General features: G+C 39.8%; 1 protein-coding gene across 5 annotated transcripts in view; it reads left to right on the top strand.

Annotated features, from left to right (window-relative positions):
- The window catches only part of DNASE2B (deoxyribonuclease 2 beta), a 46,729-nt gene extending 27,169 nt beyond the window's left edge, over positions 1-19,560 (top strand). The window contains exons 6-13 of one of the 5 annotated variants that reach the window (XR_010722465.1): positions 607-768; positions 2,297-2,494; positions 3,097-5,086; positions 6,087-6,265; positions 8,880-9,083; positions 12,430-12,539; positions 15,726-18,336; positions 18,991-19,560. Coding sequence is in view for 1 of the 5 variants with exons in the window: in XM_066192561.1 (XP_066048658.1) it covers positions 607-768; positions 2,297-2,494; positions 3,097-3,452 (716 nt within the window). In the remaining 4 variants the exon portion in view is untranslated. Of the gene's footprint in view, positions 1-606; positions 769-2,296; positions 2,495-3,096; positions 5,869-6,086; positions 6,266-8,879; positions 9,084-10,138; positions 10,592-12,429; positions 12,540-15,725 lie in introns of those variants that run through there. The other 4 variants (XR_010722466.1, XR_010722464.1, XR_010722467.1 and 1 more) reach the window with 4 other exon arrangements.
- Positions 19,561-21,486: the final 1,926 nt, after the last annotated feature.

Raw genomic sequence — 21,486 nt, 5'->3', positions numbered from 1 at the left:
AGGATGTAATTACAGAAAATCGAGACTTTCAGTGGAGTTCAAATTTTCCCCGGAGGAAGCAGATGGGGTTTGCCCAGCCTGACGTGGAAATGAGCACATTTTGCAGGGCTGTATTTTCAGGCTGCAGCAGTGGGCACAGCTCAGGAGCCATGACCCACCCTGGAGGGGAGAAGCATAGCCTGTCTCTCTGCTGCTTCCCCATGGGGGACAGTTTGGTCTGGGAAAGAAGACACGGTATTGACAGAATCTGTTTCCCCTTATCCAGTGAATACTTGAAGTGAAGGAAGTCGAGCAGTGTAGAGAGGGTCACAAGCCCTGAATCGTCGGAAGGCTTGAAGACAAAATTTGAGCAGAGGAAGGGGATGTGAAAGGATTTTTTCAAATAAAACATGATGACAGTTTGAGTTATGCAGGAAAGAATTGATGCAATTTTAATACAATATTAGTGTCTCCTATGGTCTATTAATCTACTCTAGAACAGCTTACTGTAGACATTAACACATCGAAATGTGCTATCTGCAGCAGCAAAACCAGAGTAGGGCACAGCTCTATCATCTCACGGTTTTTTCCTCCTTAATTCATTTGCAGTAACTTTTATTTTGACAGGATTTCTGCTCTTGGATAAATCACAAGGCTTCTGGGTGATTCACAGTGTGCCCCTGTTCCCTCCCAGCCCTGAGGATGGTTATGGATATCCATCCACTGGGGAGTCCTTTGGACAGACAGCCATCTGTATAACCTTCAAATACGATCAGTTCACAGAAATAGGTACAAAACGCTTCTCCCTACGAAAGCCTTTGTCCCACCACACCCCTCTGATTGCTTTCCTTGAGGTTTCACCTCTAAAATTCCTTGTTCTTGACCTTTTTTTGTCATATTGGGAAACCAAATGGGGCCTGGAAAGAGCATTCTTGGCTTCCGTTGTGTTTATCAAATGATTTCCTGTGTGAATGTGGGAAATTCACTCTTCCCCTCTCTTTTTATCTCCTTGTGGGGACTATTAGGATAATAATAGTCACAAGTGCATATCAAGAGTAAACTCAGTCCATGCAAACAAAATGCTTTGGAAATACAAAGTAGGATGATTAATAATTTTTAACAATATTAGCTCAGTCAGCAGCAGTCATCTGCAGTTCTAAAAATGTAAGGCAACCACTGCTTGAGCTGGAGTAGTAGCCTTGACTGATCAGAAATATGAAGTACGGAATAAATATCACCTAGAATTTTCACAGACATTTCTTTGCTGCAAAAATTATCAATACTAAATATATAAAAACTCCAAAACCCAACAAAATATAGCAGCAAGATTCAGAAGTACCTGGCAGTGATAACTGCTACTGGAATCCTGAGAAGGGACTATCGAAAGACATTACAAGAAATCATACTGGCATGTTCCTCAACTCTTTTCACACTGTTTTTTCACTCTTTTCTCAGTTACAAACCTCAAATCATATTAATGAAAGACACACACTGTGCAAATTGCCAAGCTGGCTACACCTCAGAGCTATCTAACCCAGGTTCCTGTTTGTGGAAACACATCTATGCATGTGTTTAGCAGAAGAGGACAAAAAAATGAGATGCATATGCTAATGTGTTTCCTGCCTCATCCTCCCAGCTTTGCTAATCTGTGGTTCAGGGATTTCCTGAGCCAGAAAGACTGGAATGTTTCTGATGGACTGGTCTTCCATGAACTCACCTAATGAGCCCATTTGTTGCCTTGCTGTTTATGCTATCCATGGCAAGGACTTGTACAGTTGAGCTGTGCATTGTTCAGAAAAGGAGGTTGCTTATGCAAATTCAGTCCAGATGCTGAAAGTTAGGTTCTGTTCTCTCTAAAACCAAACTAGACCCCTTGGCAGCTCCTCTGTTTACATTTGCCTTGGCAGCTGTAACTGACTGGAAACTACTCCTGTAAATACAGACAGGTTTGGATTTACTCATGATGTCTGAGTGCTCTGTGGATGCAGAAAGGCTTGAAGATGAGCATGGGTGGAAGTGGCAGTGGACCAAGACCACCATTTAACAGTTCTGCTAGAAATAATGAGGTGTAAGTGGAAAGCCTGAGCATACTCTCCCAGCCAGTCTCTGTGCTGCAGGGCCAGTCAGAATACAAAGCAATACACAAATTCTTGGTTGCTAAAATAAGATACTTTGACACTTAACTCATCCAGGAGACAGGCTGTGAAGATTAAGAAGGATTTAGGTTTTCTGTCCAAGACAGAACTTTGCTCTCTTGTTTGCTTTTCTTTAACCCATTTTAATTCTGCATGTGTTCATTTCTGTGGGTTTTTCTCAGACCAACAAATGCTGAGTTATAATCCAGGAATCTACAGCTGTTCCATTCCTGACATCTTCCAAGCTGATCTCCCAAATCTCCAGAAACTCTGTGCAAAGTCCAGGCTGCCCTCAGCCCCCTTGCGCCACCTGTCCAAGCTCCAGTCAGCTCGTGGTGAAACCTTCCTCCACTTTGCAAAGTCACACTTGTTCATAGATGGTAGGAGAACCTTTTGCTCTCTATAGAACACATTCTCAATTAATTCTTCAAATATGAAATAATAAATTATTATTAATAAATTATTAATAATAAATTGTTTTAATAAATAAATAAATAATAATAATAAATTATTTTAAAATTCATATTCTCTCTGAGGGGGAAAAATAAATAAATGTAACAGAGGGCAAAGATGCTGTCCCATCTTAATGTTCTCTCAGCCCCACAAAGCAAAAAGCTGTCTGGTCCATCCTAAGGTATTCAACAATTAGATTTTCAAGAAAATTATGTTCCATTATTCAACAGTAACAACAAAGAAGAAATAAGGGGTTTGAATCATCTGGGTTTTTTTACTGTGAAGAAGACTTGCGATTTTTTTTGTCCTTTCCCTTTTTTCCTGCTGTTTGTTTGTAACAGGTTTTCTAGAAGGGGAAAAAGTAAAAATGAACTTCTGAAAAAGTCAAAATAAGGGGAGGGGGCAAAATTCCCTTGGCCAACTTCATGTATTACAATGAAATGAGCACAATTTAGATTATGCTTTTCAGTCTATTCTTAAATGAAGGAACATGAATCACTGATTGCCCACACTCTATGTTATTCCACAGATATCTATGTGGCCTGGATGGCTCAGAAACTGAAGACTGATTTGTTGGCTGAATCCTGGCAGCGTTCTGGTGAAAAACTTTACTCAAATTGCTCTCTTGACTACCATGTCTACAACATAGACATAATAGGGATGCCACTGAACTCCACCTTTCGTTCCATTAATGATCATTCCAAGTGGGCTGTTTCAAGGGAATACAAAGATCAGTGGACGTGCATTGGGGACTTGAACCGTGCTGCCGAGCAAGCTTGGAGAAGTGGTGGGTTCATCTGTACCCAGAACGAACAGATCTACCAAGCCTTCAGGCATTTGATAACCCACTATGAAAGCTGCTCTTCTGCTCCCAGAGAGCTATAACCAACCATTCCTCCCAACCAGCACAGCCCTTGTTACATGGGAAGGGTAGGAAATGTCTCCTTTGAACTGTATTTTCACTCTGAAAAGCTGTCCTGTGAGTTTCCAGATGTGCTGGCCATCCCCTTGTTAGCTGTAGGAGCAGGTGGTGTGCAGGTGAAGGGCAGCTGTTTTCCTGTGGTGTGGAGCCCTCATAGGGTGTGTGCTGGGCCGTGCTCTGCTCCCCTGGCTCCTGTCACCATCCCCACTGGGATGGGACAGGAGGGACACCGCTGCACAGGGCTGCACCAAAGCACGTCCCTGTGAACACCCTGCACGGGCATCCCTGGGCACCTTGGGTTGTGGAACAGGGGGACAATAGAAACCTCTCTCATGAGCTGGGCTGTCAGGTCTGGGCAGGTAGCAAGGGATAAGTACCCCCAAATACTTAAAAAATGCCCTGGATTTCTGGCACTGTTGAGATAAATCCTAGCATTTCTGCTCATCTTGGGCTGAATCTTTAAAAGAGCTGAGAAAATAAGATCCAGACAGGGAGATGAGTAGATCTCAGGACAAGAAGGCCTAATTTTTACATGATTCATTTTTAGAGATTTTTATGAATTTTAAATCATCTTTAAATTATCTGTAACCAATAGCTTGGGAATATTTCTAGTGCTTTTATTCATGTACAGCAATTTTATAAACAAATAAACATGTCCAAAATATGAATAAGCAAAATAAGGAGTAACAATGATCTGTTTACATTCTCCCCCTTCCATCTGTATTGTTATTTGTGGTTGGTTACAATGTTTTATAGCGGGCAAAGGAAAAATGGAGACAATTAGGAAAAAATATCAAGAGAAGATATTTGAAGAAAAATGTTATTTAACCTACATTTTCACATTACAAAAAATGTGGCTGTTAATTTTCAGTCTCTCCAGTCTCAGGCTTAGGACCTGAAGTTTGCATGGTCTTGCTATAAAGACAAAGCTGATTTGCAAAATCCCAATACACTCTTGTGTTTGGATTTCAAAAGTGTTTGTGTGTTTAGTATGTTTCTAAATACATGTTTCTATCTCTTTTTTTCCTGAATTGCTAATATAAACTCCAGTCTGAAGATCTGGCTGTCCCACTGATATTTCTGTTTTGCTGTGTTCATAGTCCATACCACTGATCCTCCACGGAAGTAGGTATAAAGAAATGCCCCACAGCCACAAGAGGTTGCCAAAGATTTTCTTCCCTTTTCACCCTTAACAGTCAGCCAAACAACGGAGCGTACAAAGTGTCAAACAAATTAATTTCAGAAAACATTTGTGCATATTTCTTGAAGAGGTAGAAATAATACATGTGGCCTACATAATGAAGGGAGCTGTACAAGAATAGGTTTCATAATTAGCCAGTCTGGATCAAAGGTAGCTCGTAGCTTGAGTCTCATGGCTTAGTGAGAACAGTTTTGTTGCTTAGACATCCTGCAAGAAATGTTTTATTTTCTCTGCATATGACCCAATAACATTCGATAAATAATTTGTTTGATAATGTTCTTTCTCTGATGCCTGTCAAATTGTTTTACATATTTCTTGTTTTGCTAGCTGTGGTCAAGCAACACCTTTTGTGGCAGCAAAAATTGCCAGTGACACAGAACACTGCACCATGGGATGGTAGGGCATCATTCAGATAAGCCAAGCTGAAATTAATATCCCTTGCGTATCTTTTCATGGCAGACACTAACCTAACCTGCCTGTCTGAGCTCTTGTGTCTTGCCCACAGCTTTGTGTAAGTACAACTTCAGTGTACGGGATTGGCGAATCCTCCACTGGAGACAGTGCTGGTGAGCTCACCATGTGTGTCAGAAAGCACAACCTGTATTTCCTGTAGTATTTTCAAATACTCAGCCACAGCATATGAGTCACAGGGTTCAATAGCCAAGAGTCTCTGTCCCACTCGTTATCAAAACAATGTTGCCAGCCTCCTGCTCCCCAGGCCAGAAGTCACCAGTGCATCACCTGAAATAAGTGCTGATTGCTGTTCTTAATTATTTGATCAATTAATAGCTGTCATAAAGTTTTACAAGACTACTTAATCATTCCTCTTTCACTATACCCAAGACTGGTTGCCTCCATTTTAGCTGTAACTGAGGAGGCATAAAGAGCAGTGGGAAGATGCAGAGAAACAGCTGTGCCATACTGCACTACAAGCACCTCAGCAGCCTGGCTGTGCACACACTCATTTCAGTGGTGTAGCAATAAAAAGGCTGCAGGTCTGGTTGTCTCATTTTTTGACTGTAAACAGCTTCAATTCACTTTTGCTTTTGTTGTGTAACTTCTGTATTTGCATATCCTTGTCTTTCTGCTACACATGTTATGAAATATGGGCAGACTGTTTCCCAAAAGAGACTAATAATCAACAAAATAAACCGTATCTATTTTTAAAGGGTTTGTAACTCTAAGGCTTTCTTTGAAAATACAAGACCATAAGCCACTTACTCAACCTCATGTGCCCTCACAGCGTGCCCTATGTGAAATGTTTACTTTTTGCCTATTTTATATATATGTTAACAAAGTTTTAAAATTCAAAACATGCTGTTCTATTTTAAGATGCCAAACACTCAAGAAATATCTGCCTGTCCCAGTGATTCTGTGCTGCCTCTGCTGCCCACAGCGACCCCTTTGACTGGACAGACTGGTTTCTGCAAAAGGGGACGTGGTGTGGCCCATGAGCAGGGGGACCTGCTCAGAAAGCCCGACCCTGCAGAAGGACCCAAACACTGGACCCTGGCATGGAGAGGGAAGAAGGTTGCTGTCTTGTGTGGAAACCTCGAGTCTCTTCTCAGCGTGCAGGTTTGGCTATTCTGACCCTTGGGCTCTGTTCTAGTTAGACTAAATGAGAACATTTATTATACATGAAAATTGTTTGCCGAGGGAGTAGGAGAGGCCAAAAGCAAACATTATTAATCCACTAAACATTACTGTACTGCAGCCAAGTTTGTAACAAACACAGCAGTAGGGATGGTTGTTTTGTATAAATTGCCTTGTAATCGTTTCCACACACCAAGGCTCGGTCCCAGCACACCTGACACGCTCGTGAGGCGCAGGAAATGCAGATACAGCCTCTCCAAATACAGTCTCCCCTCACCAGGGCATCTCCTGCCTTCCCCACAGCCACCCCAGAGCAAGAGCAGGACTCTGCCTCCCTGACACTGCTCAACCAACCTGGTTGGTTCTTCTGTAAACCTCTGTATCCCTGAAGATGCTTCCCTAATGCTGGTTATTGTGTGTCAGTAGGGCAGTGGTTTGCTGTGTTAGAACAGTGCAATTTCACACAAAATTAATGCAAGAGGTCAAAGGATTAGACATTGAAGAAAAGCTAGAAATACTAAAAAACCTTGAAGGCTTAAAAATTTAAACTGTGTGAAGTTTAATTCCAGCTGGGCAATTACAATAGTGGAAAACAGGCAGAGGCATGGCAGCCTGAGCCCACTTCACAGGGCAGCCTTTGTGGTGGAATTGCTTCTGGTGTCTCCACAGCAACTAAATATACCCTGAGCTCTCATGATGGGAGTGATGAGCAGTGTATTGGAGAATTTCTCAAGGACTCTGGGGCTCCATGCCAGTTGCCTGCCAGCAAGTCAAAGGAAGCTTTGGGAGCAATTTCTCTGATCTGGGAACCTTCTTCAAGGCGTGCTAACATAGCCTGGTGCTTTGGCTTGTCACAGGGGTCTGCAGGCATACTTCTGATTAATAAAATGCTCAATAACATCATTGTGAGAATTTCTTTTAATATATCAAAGCATCCTTGGCGTTATTAGCATAGTCACATAATTATCCACAGAGAAACTTACACCCATACATTAACGCCCATAAATTATTGTGTGGATTTCTTATATACCTTTACTTTCAGTTTCTGGGAAGACATCACTGGGTACTTAATATAGTAATTGCTTCAGAACATGTAAGCTGCCCATGCCTGCAGTAAAATGTTCAGGAGGCAGAGTGGTGCTGGCAGCGTCATCTGAAAGATCAGTAAGCCAAAGCCTAACTGTGCTCAGGGTGTGATGCAAGAATATGATTCACCTCTTCAGTTTCACAAGAGATTTCTTAAAAAGACAGGAATTAAAAAGTGAGAATGGAGATGAACAAATTTGTGTTAGGCTAAGTATGAAAAAAAACCTGTTCATAGCAGGGAAAAAAATTCTCCATAGTAAAGGCAGAGAACCTGATGTGAAATTCCAAGCTAGGACAGCTGTATCAGTGTATTCTAGATATAACCTGAGTTGCTAGCCAGATGTGTCACGTCTGACACTTTATTTAGACTGGAGACACCAGATTATAGATCAAATCTTCGGAATTTTCTCATAATCCTCACAAACTTGACATGAATGCAGTACAAGAAGTTGTGTTTGAACCAAGAAATCAGTTGTAGCATTTTTAGATCTTGGATTCAGACAGCATAATATATTTTTTTAATGCAGACCCATTGTATGCTTATCTTTATGGTCTTTAAATGATTTATCCCAGTATTGAGCATATGCTACTCTATGATATGTTCATTTTGCTAAAATTGTTAACTACAAAACATTAGGATGTGAAAAATATATCTTGCTATAAAGAGCTGTGTTACACTTTTACCCAAGTTATTTTAGTAAGTCCTTTTGATTTTTTTTTCATTTGCGTTTGCTTGACATTTTTACACAAGGTATCTGCTGACTATTCTGGTTCTCTGTAAGAGGGATAAAAGTAAGGAACGCTCTTCCCCTCCTTTGATCACTTTGCAGCCTGGGAACTGCAAACTGATGTTCAAATATTCAAAGCTTACAGGAGCAGAGCATAGTATTTAATGTTGCATGCTGGAGTGCTGGCAATTGCTACAAGTGGTTCACTGTAGTACAGTAGTTACCAGCATTGCCTCATTTATTAATCACAGAAATGTTGCATGCAAATTAGCCAGAGAGTTGTGCATCATAATACAGTAATCTAAAAATCTGTCTTCACGTGTATTAATGCCTGCAAATTAAGGTTATCACATTGTAGCACTGCATGGTTTCTCCATTACATTCCAAAACTTGCCAAAAGCTCACTAAAAGCTGCGTCACCGAGTGTTTTCTTTTTGTTGCTTACTTATGACTTTCTAAAGAGTGAGAGTATTTAGCTCCAGGGCGCTTTTGTGTCTGCTATTTTCCAGGGTTCTTTTTTGGGCTAATGTTCTGTCTGCCAAATATCAATATTTCTCTTGCTAGAGTGCAGTTTAAAAATGTATTTTTACACTAGTAGGAACGTGGTAAGAACCACTGTCCTCCACTTGAGCACAATTTCAGGAACTCTTCCCTTCCCTGCTCTGAAAGCTGCTCTATTTCACATCCCGACCTTGTAAATCCTAGGCACTGTGCAAGGAAAATCTCATCTTTTAGTCTCTTGTAATGGAGTAATTCTAACTGCTCCAAATATTTTTTTTCAGGAAAGTCAAGGTGAGAATGAAGGAACTGAAAATTTTGCACAGAACACTTTGCAAAGAAAGAAACACTTCACAGCAGATAGGGACAATTTGTGCAGTTGTATTCCCAGCCGCTCACCAACCTGCCAAAAGATGGGAAGAAACAGAGAAATGGGAGCAAAAATAGTTTGCAGGAGAAAGGAAGAAGAGAGAACAAGACAACTGAAGGTAAGGAAGAGAGGGGAAGAGCAGAAGGAACACAATAATGGTCAACACCAAGGGAGTCAGAGACCTTGAGTGTAGTGACAGAGAAACTTGTGGAGTTAGCTATGCGAAAATCCAGTTAACAGGATGTTTCATTTAGCCATTTTACAGATAGAGTCTCCACAGGCTACACCACAAAGATAAAAGCAAAAGGCATAAACTGAAGTGACTTAGCCAAGTGTTAAAAAAATGACTGCATAAACCAACACCCGAGAAAGTCATTACCTCTCTGTTTCCAAACCTACATGAGGTGGGGTAAGATAAAGTCAAATGCATTAAACAGGTAAAAGTAGGAGGGAGAAATTCACAAGCTAGGCTAACCAGTTTGAACCATACATATTTGAACAGCATGCTAAACCATGTTTTTAAAAGAATAAAACTATTAAGGCTTAAAGCGTTAAGACAATAAAAACGAGATGCAAAACATTCACAAGAGTAACTGCAGATCACTTCATTACAGCTGGTGACACTAAAGTGAGCTGCAGTCATTCTTGTAGCATTGACAGTACTGCAGGCAAAAAGAAGTAAACACAAATACAAAAGAAACTAAAAAGAACATACATAGGGATTAGGAAACTGATGCCTTTTACACTTTGCTCCTGGGATCATTATTATTACGTGTATTTTGTACAGCATATGGCCTTTCATTGTCAGGTTAAAAATCAAGCTTTGTTTAGAAACCTCCCCAGTTTTATGTTTTTTTCAGTTTCATCTCTGATCCTGCTTTGCTGTCCTGCACTAAACAAACCATCAGTGGTCTAATATAGCAGTTTCTCACTGCACTGAGTTGAAATCGGCAATCATTCCTGGGTATTACTTACTGTCACTTGGCTCATAGTGGCTGTTTTGTCACCTCCTGGTCTCGGATCCCACAGAGGAATAATGGCAGTATAGAAGCTGAAGCCCTATAAAAAGTGTCATCTTAATATCAGAGGAGGAGCTAGGCATAAGGGGTTGGTTTCACAAATGTAAATATTGCATAATTTATTTAGCAACGTGGCTTTTCTTTTTACCCCAAGCAAAAACTTTAATAAAGGAATAGGTCTACTGCAACAAAGAAAACAACAGCAAAAAACAGAGACAAGGACAATCCTAACTCCATTAATATCACCAGGAATTTGCCTTCATCTTCAGTGGGAACAGAACTTCAAAGACACAAGAATCACCCATAAAACCTGAGGAGTGGAATCTGAACTTTCCATAGTCTCTGACACAAACCGTGTTTGAGGGTGGCAGGGTAGTCTGGACACAGTGAAAATGTCCCCAGCAGGAGTTGCATGACCTTGGCCTGACCACGACTGTGTCCCTGGCACTGGCAGGGTGGTGTCAGGACAGACCTCAGAGAGGCCTCATGCCTTGACAGAAGAACCTCCCTGAGGCATGTGAGTGGGCACAGATGAACCTCCTGTCTCTCTTTGTCCATGGCTGTACTTTCAGTGCCCAAATCAGGAAGAAGTGATATGCCCACCTTTATAGGTACATTTTTTTACATCTCAGTAGCTTAAGATATTTTTTCAAAGCCTGTCTCTGGCAGAATGAAAACTCTACCTCCTCAGTCCTGATTTGTGTTAGAACTGAGGAAGATGAGTGGTGTGGATATGAAGAAAAGTTTCTTCTCTAGGAAGATTTAAGATCTCCCATAAAGACTAAGAACATATTTTAGGTGCACATGGCCTGCTAAATGCTGGCAATGTGGGAAAACCGGGATGAGGGAACTCATTCCTGGGCATCTCTGCTGGTCTTGTATTGGTACTCGCATCATACAGCAAAGAGAAATTCAAAGAACAGAGGTACTAACAGCAGAATTAGTTTTCCTGTTCTTCCTTTGGATGGAGCACTCCTTGTGCTTCTTTCATTCCTGGGAATGCATAGTATGACACGGTATCAAGTCACCGGATAAAAATGCGTATAATATACAACCTGGAGAGGTTGCTACACTCTTGATGAGTTTATTTATTCCTCATAGTCCTATTTTAGCTCTGTGTGAAAAAGTCCCCCTCTGTCCTTCATTATTTACTGGTCACCAAAATAAGTCTAACAACATAGACTCTTTCAAATGAACCAGATTCCAAAGAACAGTAGGAAAACGTTCCATGGGAGTGTGTACCCTAAGTAAGGCTTCTCCATTGATTTCCAATTATATTTCATATATTTCCTATGGTGTCTGCACCCCCAAACTATTGCAGCCATATCACGAAAGCAATGGCAAGCACTTTCAGAAAAGCTGTGTTTGACATGCGTGTGCCTGTGTTCTGTACAGCAATGATTTTCTGTTGCTGGGTGTAAAGAGTTCCTCGGACAACCTTTAATAAAGCCACAGATACGACTACAGAATACGAGTTCCTGCATGTTTTCCATACATTAAAATTCTTAAGGAATCCTAAGCCTCTCCTGGAAAACTAAGAATATTTCAAAACCTGTGCTTTTTACAAGGCAGACCCATACTGTATGTCAAAATATACAGCTGGGACTTTTTGAAAGAGCAAGCACTGCTCAGGACCCTGCTGGTACAGAGAACTTGGGATTTCAATACTTTTTGTAATAAAATGTAGTATTTCTTTAATGCTAAACTCCTCTGGTTTTCAGAGCCCTCATTGTTAACAACCAGCACGTATATAATCAGTCTAAGAAAGGAGGAGTGGAGCATGTGGTTTGGCTGCTTTGAAAACCATATAATAATGCTATTTGAGTCCGTGGGTTTAGCTTGGCAGTCCAACTGAAATGACTGTCAGCTAGACAGATAGTACAGGAAAGGTGAAACACTGTATTTCAGATAAGAAACTAATCTGTATTTCATGGTCCCCATCTTCTCTGGGAATATGAGCCCAGCACTTTGTGGGATCAAGTGACACTCCTAAACATAACACTGTTGAGCACAGCTGGTCTGATTGGCTTAGTTAGACCAGTGTGGTAAAGGCAAAGGGAAACTGAGCAGCTTTGTGGCCCTTACCACTTTTGCCATAAACAAGGTGTCTTTCCTAAGCAAGGGAATTTTCAAGGGCTCACAGCATTTGAAGTAAGTCCAGTTTAATTTAAATGTAGCACTGCATAAAGGATTTCAGTAAGATGAATTAAGTAAAAATTAGAAGAGGCAAACTCTAAACAAATTTATGAGTGTACTGTACAAATTAATATATATTTGTGCAAAGTATCCAGGAGAAGAGAAACATGTTTCCTCCAAAAGGATGTAGGTGTGGCTACTACAGTGTACCAAGGAGATTAAAAAAAATCCTGTTGCTGTGTTGTGTTTGAAGTAATAATTAGAGTCTGGCGTCAAGTTTTAATGATAACTATTACTTTCTTCACACAGATTTTCTAAGCTTGAGAGACCAGTTTTCAAAAGCTCTCTAGCAAAGCTATTATCTTTCCAGCATTACTTTGTCAGAAGAAGCTGTAAAAGGTTCATCAGAAACACTGAGGGTGAGTCTGGTTTTTTCAGTATCTTCTCAGGAATTGCCTTCAAAAATGAGAGTCAGCCTTTCTGACAGGAGTCTTTCATAATTACAGCTGAAAATTATGCAGTTGGCAAATTCTCAACAGCCTTGGAAATTGGACCTAATACATTCAAAGGCACAAGTCTTTAAAGTATTTCACACATAGACAGTTAGCCAATATTCTCAATTAGAATACATGCTTTTGTTGTTAAAGAAAACCACCCATGCTATTTCTTTCACTGCTGATACAGGTTGGTATCTGTTAGTGCTTTGAATTTCCTAATTTGGATACTCCCAAAAGGAATACTTCGGATTCCTATAGCACCCTGTCCGAGATAGCTTAATAATGAAAAGGGTTGCAGTAAGTCTTGTACATGGATTTATGAACACACTATACATAAAGAGAAAATTATACTTGCAGAGCTCTGGTATTGTGAAATAAAGCATTCAAAAGTGTTTAGCTCCCTGAAGTATGATGGCTCTCACATTTGATCTAGGATACGTAGGAGTGGTACAGATACATCTCTATGCCTATGGGTGGAAGGATAGAGAGTGTTTTATATTAACAGACTCCAACCATACATTTCTTTCCGTCTGTGGGTGCCCTTCCAGTACACTACAGCACTTCTGCTGCTAAACAATTTTTGTGAGTTTGATCTATTATTAGTCACAAGATTATCCTGGCTTCATGCTAAGCCATTACCTAGGCTTAGTTACAAGGGTTTTCTCAAAATCTGGTGAAATGCTTTTCACTCTCAGTACATAGTTTGGTTTCTGCACAGTCTTCTGCTAGTGGAAGATATGTAATGGACATATGCAATGTATTTTCCAAATCCCAGTATGTGGAAGCCTGGTTTGAGACTACACTGGAATGTCCAGTAGCACTGACATTTTAGGTAGTAGCTGTTAGAAGTTCTTGGAAAAGCAAGAACTATTTAAAGGCCAGAGGGTTCAGGAAGCTACCAGGAGCTTAACTGGCATCAAAACATGGCACAACAAAAAGAGTGAAGAGGGTTATGTTCTGCAGCTTGCTTTTTGAAATGAGAAAAATGGAAACAATTTATGAATGCAAAGAGGAAGGGAACAGCACTTTTCAAAGCATTTTGAACTGCAGAGTTGTGGAGTGCCTGCTTCTTCCTAAGGCAGAGTAAAACCTAGAAACTCAGTTAGTAGGTGAGGGCATTGCAATGACATCTTGCCTGAAACAGCAGCAATTTCGGCCAACAGGCTTGAAGGAATGAAAGATCTTGAGCCCAAAGGAAGGGAAATCGTAGTGTCCCCTAAAGGATGGACTACTTCCTGATGAGAAGGTGCTAAGGACATGCTGCTCTCCATGCAAAGCTGAAGGGGTGCCCAGAGAAACAAGATGTCTGATGGATTTGTTTAATTCTTGTCAGGGTAGCAGGCTGTTCCCAGGACTACCGAGCAAAATACAGCTGAAAGAACAAGTGAGAACAAAACTTTTTTAAAATATCAGCCTCAGCCTGGATAAAAACTTGGAAAATTACATATTTAGTTGTAAAAAAAAAACAATCTGCAATGACACACTAAAAATCCTTAACAAAGACCTGTAAAGAGACTACAATCATCTAAGCAGTATATGCTACGTAAGCTTTTAAAAAAGTACAACAGAATTTGGTCCTGATAAATAACTTGTGTGCAGGATATCGAGCAGTTTTTTGGGATCTCCAGCAATGCCATCACTCCATCTCTAAATGATTTTGAGGTTAGCATCACATCAACAATATCAACCCTGCAGGTTGTGTAACAAGCTAATGATGCAACACTTAAGGATGAAGGTGGAGGTGCTGGTAGAAGGACAAAGTCCCACCACACACGTACAGTAAGAATCAACTGAGATTATGTGAGGCTGCAGACAAACATGAAACATTAAAATACTGTTTATTAAAAACATAGACCCAACTAAACTGAATTTTTATACGCTATTTAATTAACAGATTAGAAAGCCTGATATGATCTGTGTGATCTTCTAGTCTGACTTCTGGCATAATGGAGAGCAGATTTTCCTGAACTCATCCCTGTCTGAACTAGATTGTAGCATCTTAAGGGGGACACATATATCTTGATATAAATATCAAGAGAAAATTTACCATAATTCTTTGTAACCCTCTCAATGGTTAATTATGGGTAACTATAAATTAAGATTGCAGGTCTTGGATCTTTGTCTGCTTGACGTAAGGCATGGATTTTTAAATTAATATTTACACCATAGGATGGTACATAAAGGGCCCCCATTAGCTTTCTCTTTGATAAACTAAATAGGGGGAACTCCTTGAGCCCCACATTAGAAGGAGAGTAACCTTTAATCATGTCTCATCTCTATTCTATGAAATCCTTCTAATTTTCCATCACTCTTTTGAATGTAGGACCCAAATCCCAAACAACATTCCACCTTTCCTTGCATCAGTACCAGATACAGATGAGGTATAAACCTTTTTATCCTTTCTCAATATTTACTTGCTTGGGCAATCAAGAGTTACTTTCCATATTCTCGTCACCATGTCAGAGAAGTAGCAATTGTGATCTGATGGAATTTTTTTTCAGTGACTTTGCTTCCCAGCAGTGGACTTCCTATGAGATTTGCTGGGCCCTTGTTCTTTCTGGAATATATATTCTGCTTCTTTATTTATATGAGGCAAAAATGCTTTCACAGTGATTTTGTAGAAGAATAAGGTTCAAAGGGATATATCAGAGGTTACCATAAAGTATTTGTGAAGAAGGAGACTGCGGTCAGGAAGATCTCCTGAATCCCATAGGGGCTCTACAGTACTGCACATTTCCATGTGAGGCTGAATGACAGAGGCCATGGCCAGATGCACTGTCAGCTGATGGATACAATCCTGGGATCAGACTGAATGCTGCCATTTCTTTCCAGACATATCTAAAAGTCACTTGGTAAAATAAAAACAACAGGGTTTGAACCATTGAGCCTAATTCTCTCCTGCCAAAGGTAACCATGCTGTGCCTTCTCTTTCATAAATAATTCCATGGAAGCTTAGGAAATAAAGTATTTTTCCAAATGGGAGGAAAATATGATCAATTTGGAAATATAGACAAAGGAAATATTATTGTAGCTAATTCTTCCATGTCAATTTGTATGTAACTTCTACTGAAATGTGCTTTTAATTCTATCCTCTGTATGCTACTGCAGAGAACAAAGATTGTCTCCAGCATCAACCTGTATTGGGTAAAGTATCCAACTTGTTGAACCATGCAGACCAAGCAGAAGAGATCCTGTGATAAAAGGTCCAGTGTAAGACCAAATTTCATGATGAGTTTCATTTCTTTGTTCAGTCAAACCCTGTGCACCAGTCAGGATTGGCTCTGACAAGCTTCCACTGTAAAACAATAAAAAAGAGGCTGAAATCTAGGCCACAGCTAGAAATAATTCTTAGGAAGCTCTCTGGATTTCCTGGAGGGCAAGGTGTGGCTTTGTGTGTGGGAGGTAAACGCTGCTGTTTTTCTGTTACCAGTAATTATGTGCAGCTTGAGTTTCAGTAATAAGAGCTACAAATGCATGCTGGAAAAAAAAGAGTTTATCTGACACTGGGATTATATACGTTATAAATGTCTTACATTGCTTGCTATCTTGGTTATTTTGTGATTAGCACTTTCAAATGTCCAAAAGCATGCTCATATTTTATCAACACATAAGAAAAAAATACAGTTACTCGGAGTTTGTAACATAAAAGACAAAGGAATCTTGTAAATCTTCGTATTAGCCCACCAGTCTGTCTAACATTTTGGATCTACTTCTTGCACTAGCATTTGTTTTTATTAGCTTCGGTATTTTTGCTTTTGATGTTGTTTACGATCACTGCCAGATACAGAATATGCTTTCCAGAAAGTTATCCTGAGGTGAATACTCAACATTGAAATATCAGTCTTAAAAGATTTCATAAACCAATAAAGAAAGAAAATCCTCTCAGGGGAAAGGGGCTTGTACCTTAAATAAAAGAGATCCTGCAATTCTAATGACTATTCATCAAAATATACCAATAGAAACAAGAAAAAAACCCAATTTTAATGAGCTAAAATGTAGCCTGTTAAATTATTTTAAGAGTCCATTCATTGCAGTGTCCCATACCATATGAATATTATGGAAGATATTCTAAAATTCTTACAAAACATTTGAAAGGGCTTTTTTACTTCATTTTGAGGTTTCAGAGCATCATAGGTTTTCAGGCCAGAAGAAAGCACCACAAGACTCCAGCTTGACCTTTTGCATGGTACAGGTGATAATTTGATTGAGGGATGTGTCCTTTGGAAAAAAAATCCACCACCTTTGATTTAAAGATTTCACGTGAAAAAAAATACTTCAGAGGCCTATCTATCCATTTTTTTTCCCCCCCAGAGCTTAGTTAATCCAAGGGGTTTTCTGTTTGATTTTGTTTTTTATTCAAAAAATATCTCTTGACTCAGTTTTCAAACATTGCATCTTTTAAAAGATTTGGCTGCTAAACTGAAGATTTCTATGATTATTCTTTTTATTTATGTAATTCCATGTGAGTTAGTTCTTCCCTGGTTCACTGATGGGCTAAAGAGATGAAGCTTTTTAAGGTTTCTAGATCCCAAAGCAACCACATAGTTCTGCTTAACCAGTTTCTCAGTTTTTGTCTCAGTATCAGAGCAAAACTTACTGTTCTACCAACAAAATCCCTATTGCTGCAGTGCTCCCCACATTTATTCACAAGGATGGCATTTCTGTGTGCCCCTGACTGCATTTCTGTAGCACTTCTTTTCATGATGCAGCCCTCATGTAACTAAATTACATTTTTCTTTCCTAGCAATATTATCCTGCACTTAACTATACTAAAATTCATATTGTTCAAGTTAGCTCACCTTACTAAAAATTCTGGGAGCATTTTGGGCTAATTTCTTATCATGTATCACTTTACAACTTCTGTTTCTTACGCAAGTATTATCTTATAAAATAACTAGTATCTGTCACTAGCTATTTATAAATACTTCTCACTTATTAATAATGTCAAGTAAAAAATGATCCTGACTATTTTTCTCAATTAAAAATGTAAAGTGTATACTAAGAGCCAGGTGTAATATAGCCAGGCACTGAAATGTATTAAAATAGAGGAATATTTAAGCAATATTTTGCTTATTCTCAATAAAATGTGTGTTGATACCATGGAGTTAAGAGCAATCTTCAAGGGGAAGGGAACAACAATTTTACTTGACACCTTTTACTTTGTAACAAAATAATTACCTTAATTCTGTAGTAGTACCTATAAATTATGTTGCAATAGTTTTGAACAAGCAGAAAATTCTTCTCTATCTGTGGGCAAATTGTATGCAGAAAAAGAAGCAAAATTATTGGCTATACCAAGTTCTATTTATTTCAGCAAAATTATTCCACTACTGCACAAATGTGCCTTAATATAATAGGAATTTAATAAATTAAATGAAAACACAAGGTAGCATATTTTGAAAAATATCTGCCTAGAAATGAGTCATACTCTAATCTTGGATAAACTTCTTTTTCCGTACATGAAGGAGTGTTTTATTAAGGCAGCCCAAGCTCTGTGTAATTGCACCAGCAGAAAGATACAAGCATCACTTTCTACAAAGAGAACCACACCTCCCAAGAAACACAAGTTTTTCTACATACCCACAAGGTTGATGAAATGTTGCCATTGACTATCTTCCCTTTTACAGGATAATTCTTTAGAAAAGGGTAGGGATCTCCAGAAGCAGCACAATGAATTCAGGTTGGAAACAGCAGATGCTTCGTCACTACTTTGCCATGGGTAACTACTGGATAAACTTCTCAAAAAGTCTAAATGTGTCAAAGTACAGCTTTACTTGTCCATAGAATTTCTATTTGGGGAAGTATTTCAGTTTTCTACGCTAGACACTTGAAACTCTAGCAACCTCCATTATCTTTTTTTTTTTTCAGCTAATATGCAATTAATGCATTATCTAGTAGTTATTATCTACTAACCAGAAGTGCTGACACACTTGTAGTAAAACAAACACTCAGTACTAGCCAGGCCGATCTGTCCAGATTAAGATAAACGCCAGCAATGCCATCTTGATAAGTACAGTGGGAAGAAATTATTATAATGTTGGTTATAACCACATGTTTACTACTGGGTTGGCATCATACATAAAATCATTTTTTTAAACTCAAATGTGTTGAAAACTGGACACTCATATGTGACAGACTATGGAATTTCCCTAATGCTTAAATAATACATTTGCAAGGGTTTTTGCAAGAATTCCTTATAAAATGCCTTCTTTTAAAAATCCTCTCCTTTGCTTAATTCTTCCTTAGATTATTTAAATCTTGCTCAGTCAGGCTTCCAAAAGCTTTGCTTCTTTTTCGTTCTCACTTGCACATAAACACACGAGCGTTCTGAGACGTTTGACACACCATTTGAACACATCACTGCTCTTTCCAGTGTTTCAGCAAGAAGGTTGCACTATGAGCTGCTGCAGCTTCAAGAACAGGAGGGGAGAGCCGGGGAGCTCCAGGTCTGTCAGCCTCACCTCTGTTCCCAGGAAGAGCCTGGAGCAAATACTGCTGGAACACATTTCCTAGCACTTGAGGGACACGAAGATGACTGAGAACAGATGGTGCAATGTGGCTTCACCTTTGATGGGAAGACTGAAGAACCTTTGAAGGCTCAACAGAGGAGGAAGAGCAGTGCTTGCTAATTACCTTGACTTTAGGGAGGCCTTTAGCATAGACTCCCACAGTGTCCCTACAGTCAAGTGGTGAAATACAGAGTGGAAAAGTGTACAAGGTGGATGGATGATCAACTGGGCTGTGCAGTGAAATGGGTGTTGATCAGCAGTGCTAACTCCACATAAAAAGGAGGCTGGTTACTAATGGTGCTCCTTGGGGACCCATACGGGGGCCAAAACTCATAATGTCCTTTTTAAGGTCATTCTCAGGATTTTCAGATAAAATACTTTTTTGTGGGCAGGGGTGTCAATACTGATGAAGATAAAGCTGCTATTCAGAGGGATCTTTGTTCTTTTTTACCATTGTTTTCTTTCTTAAACTTAGGACTTTTTACACAAAAGCATGAAGTTTGTAAAGAAACTTTATAAAGCAAGAGCACTACAGAATGAAAACTAAAAAGAATCATTTGGTCTCCTTATTTACCCGTAGTACTCCAAACTTTTTTAGACACTCAGTCTGCATTCCTCATTTGCTGGATGATGTACCTGGAATCTGGTACCTAGAATAATCCTGAGCATGCAGATATTAATTATGAACCTAATTGAATATAATTGTGGTTTGAACACACGGTGAGAAATATCTGTGAAAATTACCTTTAGGTGTCTTACACTGGGCATTCTAAATGTGTTTGATAAATTTTGTTTTGACAGACTAGTTTAATTTTCCCATCTGTATAATGGATATCATGCCTTCTTTCTAATAAGCATTTTAATGTTTGTACACAGCTCAGGTACTGTAAAGAAGAGCAACCCAGAAAAGCATAGAAAAACATAATTTTTTTTGTTCTGTGTTATGGAATTGAGAGCTTATAGAAAGATCTAATGTTCATCCTGAAATATTAAATAATACCTGACTTTATTGTGCATGATACCCATTTTATCCATTAGAGAGATTGCCCTGGGTGACTGGAAACACTGAAATTAAAAGGACTGTAGACAAGATCCACTAAGGAATGCAAGCCTGTAAGTCTCAAACAGATGATCCTGAAAAACTACCCACACAGTTCCTGCATAGGCACCTAGTAATTTAATTTTGCTCCCCTGGAGAAACAGCTCTGGGTGCCTGAGTCTGGGAACAGTGTGGAAAGAGCTAAGCAGTTTAGCATTTATTTTGTGCTTACGCTTAGCTGGGTAAACAAGAGACTATTCTACAGTGGAGGCCCCAGATGGCTTAGAACAATAATACATACCAAGCACCACTGGCTTAGGCTCTCTACAAAACACAATTGTAGCCTTTCTCTCAGAAAATGATGGTATGGATGTCCATCTTTCATAGGACAGCTTATTGTAGTGGGCCCATGCCCAACTCTTTCCTCAGCTGAAGAGAGGTAGGCTCAAAGACAGATTCTCCTACCACAGGAGCATCTCCTACCACTCTGACTCTTCCACCCTGGTGAAACCATGTTGTCCTTTCTTCACTGTGCATGAAGTCCAACAGAGCATCAGACCAGGAGTGTAGAAGGAACCAGACTCTTCAGCCCAGAGATGAGGGCATACACAGAGAAACTGAAGCTGGTTACAATCCATTCTCTCTATAACTTGTTCTTTGCTGTTACATTTTAAAGTAAACTACAGGGAGAATACTGAGACCTGGCCAGTAGTCGAATCTTGTTTCCTTTCAGGAGAGTGCCCCAAACTTGCTATTTGTTTCAGCATTTTCTGGATCTTACCTGACACACAGCAATAGCTTCATATGGAAGAATGAAGACAGTTGTCACCTCAGAAAAACCTGCAGGCCTGTGGTTTCACTGTTCCATTGACAGGTAAGATGATAATCTCCAGAGGCTGGAAAGTCCTGTCTTCTGTATCCTTCTTTAACTTTTCAACTACCAGTTAAGCAAAGCCACTATCACTAACTTTGCTACACATTCCATGGTTTTAGGCAGTCCCCGGGAACACCTACCAGAGAGAAGCTGCAAGCATGAGGGGCCTGCTAAGGGTTCAGATGTGATCAAAGCTGTACAGCTGCTCTGCAGTCTCAAGAGCTGAGGTGCTTACAGGCATAACAAAACCAGACCTTTGGGGTACCACATCATTATCCCCACAGCACTGTGAAGGGCAGGAGAACCAGCTTTGAATGCAAGAATAAGAGGAGTGCAGTTGCCTCAGTTCAGGACTCTTCTGCTGCCACTTGGCCCCCGGGCAGCTGCACAAGCACTCCTGCTGCTGCAGCCACACTGCCAGGCCCCAGCTCCTGCTCCCGTTCCCCC

This window comes from Chamaea fasciata, unplaced genomic scaffold, assembly GCF_029207755.1.
Source record: "Chamaea fasciata isolate MVZ Bird 193981 ecotype frontalis unplaced genomic scaffold, bChaFas1.0.hap1 SCAF_10, whole genome shotgun sequence".
In the NCBI taxonomy this organism is placed as follows: domain Eukaryota; kingdom Metazoa; phylum Chordata; class Aves; order Passeriformes; family Sylviidae; genus Chamaea; species Chamaea fasciata.
Note: the sequence above shows the minus strand (reverse complement) of the source record. Positions and strands in the feature narration are given on the sequence as shown.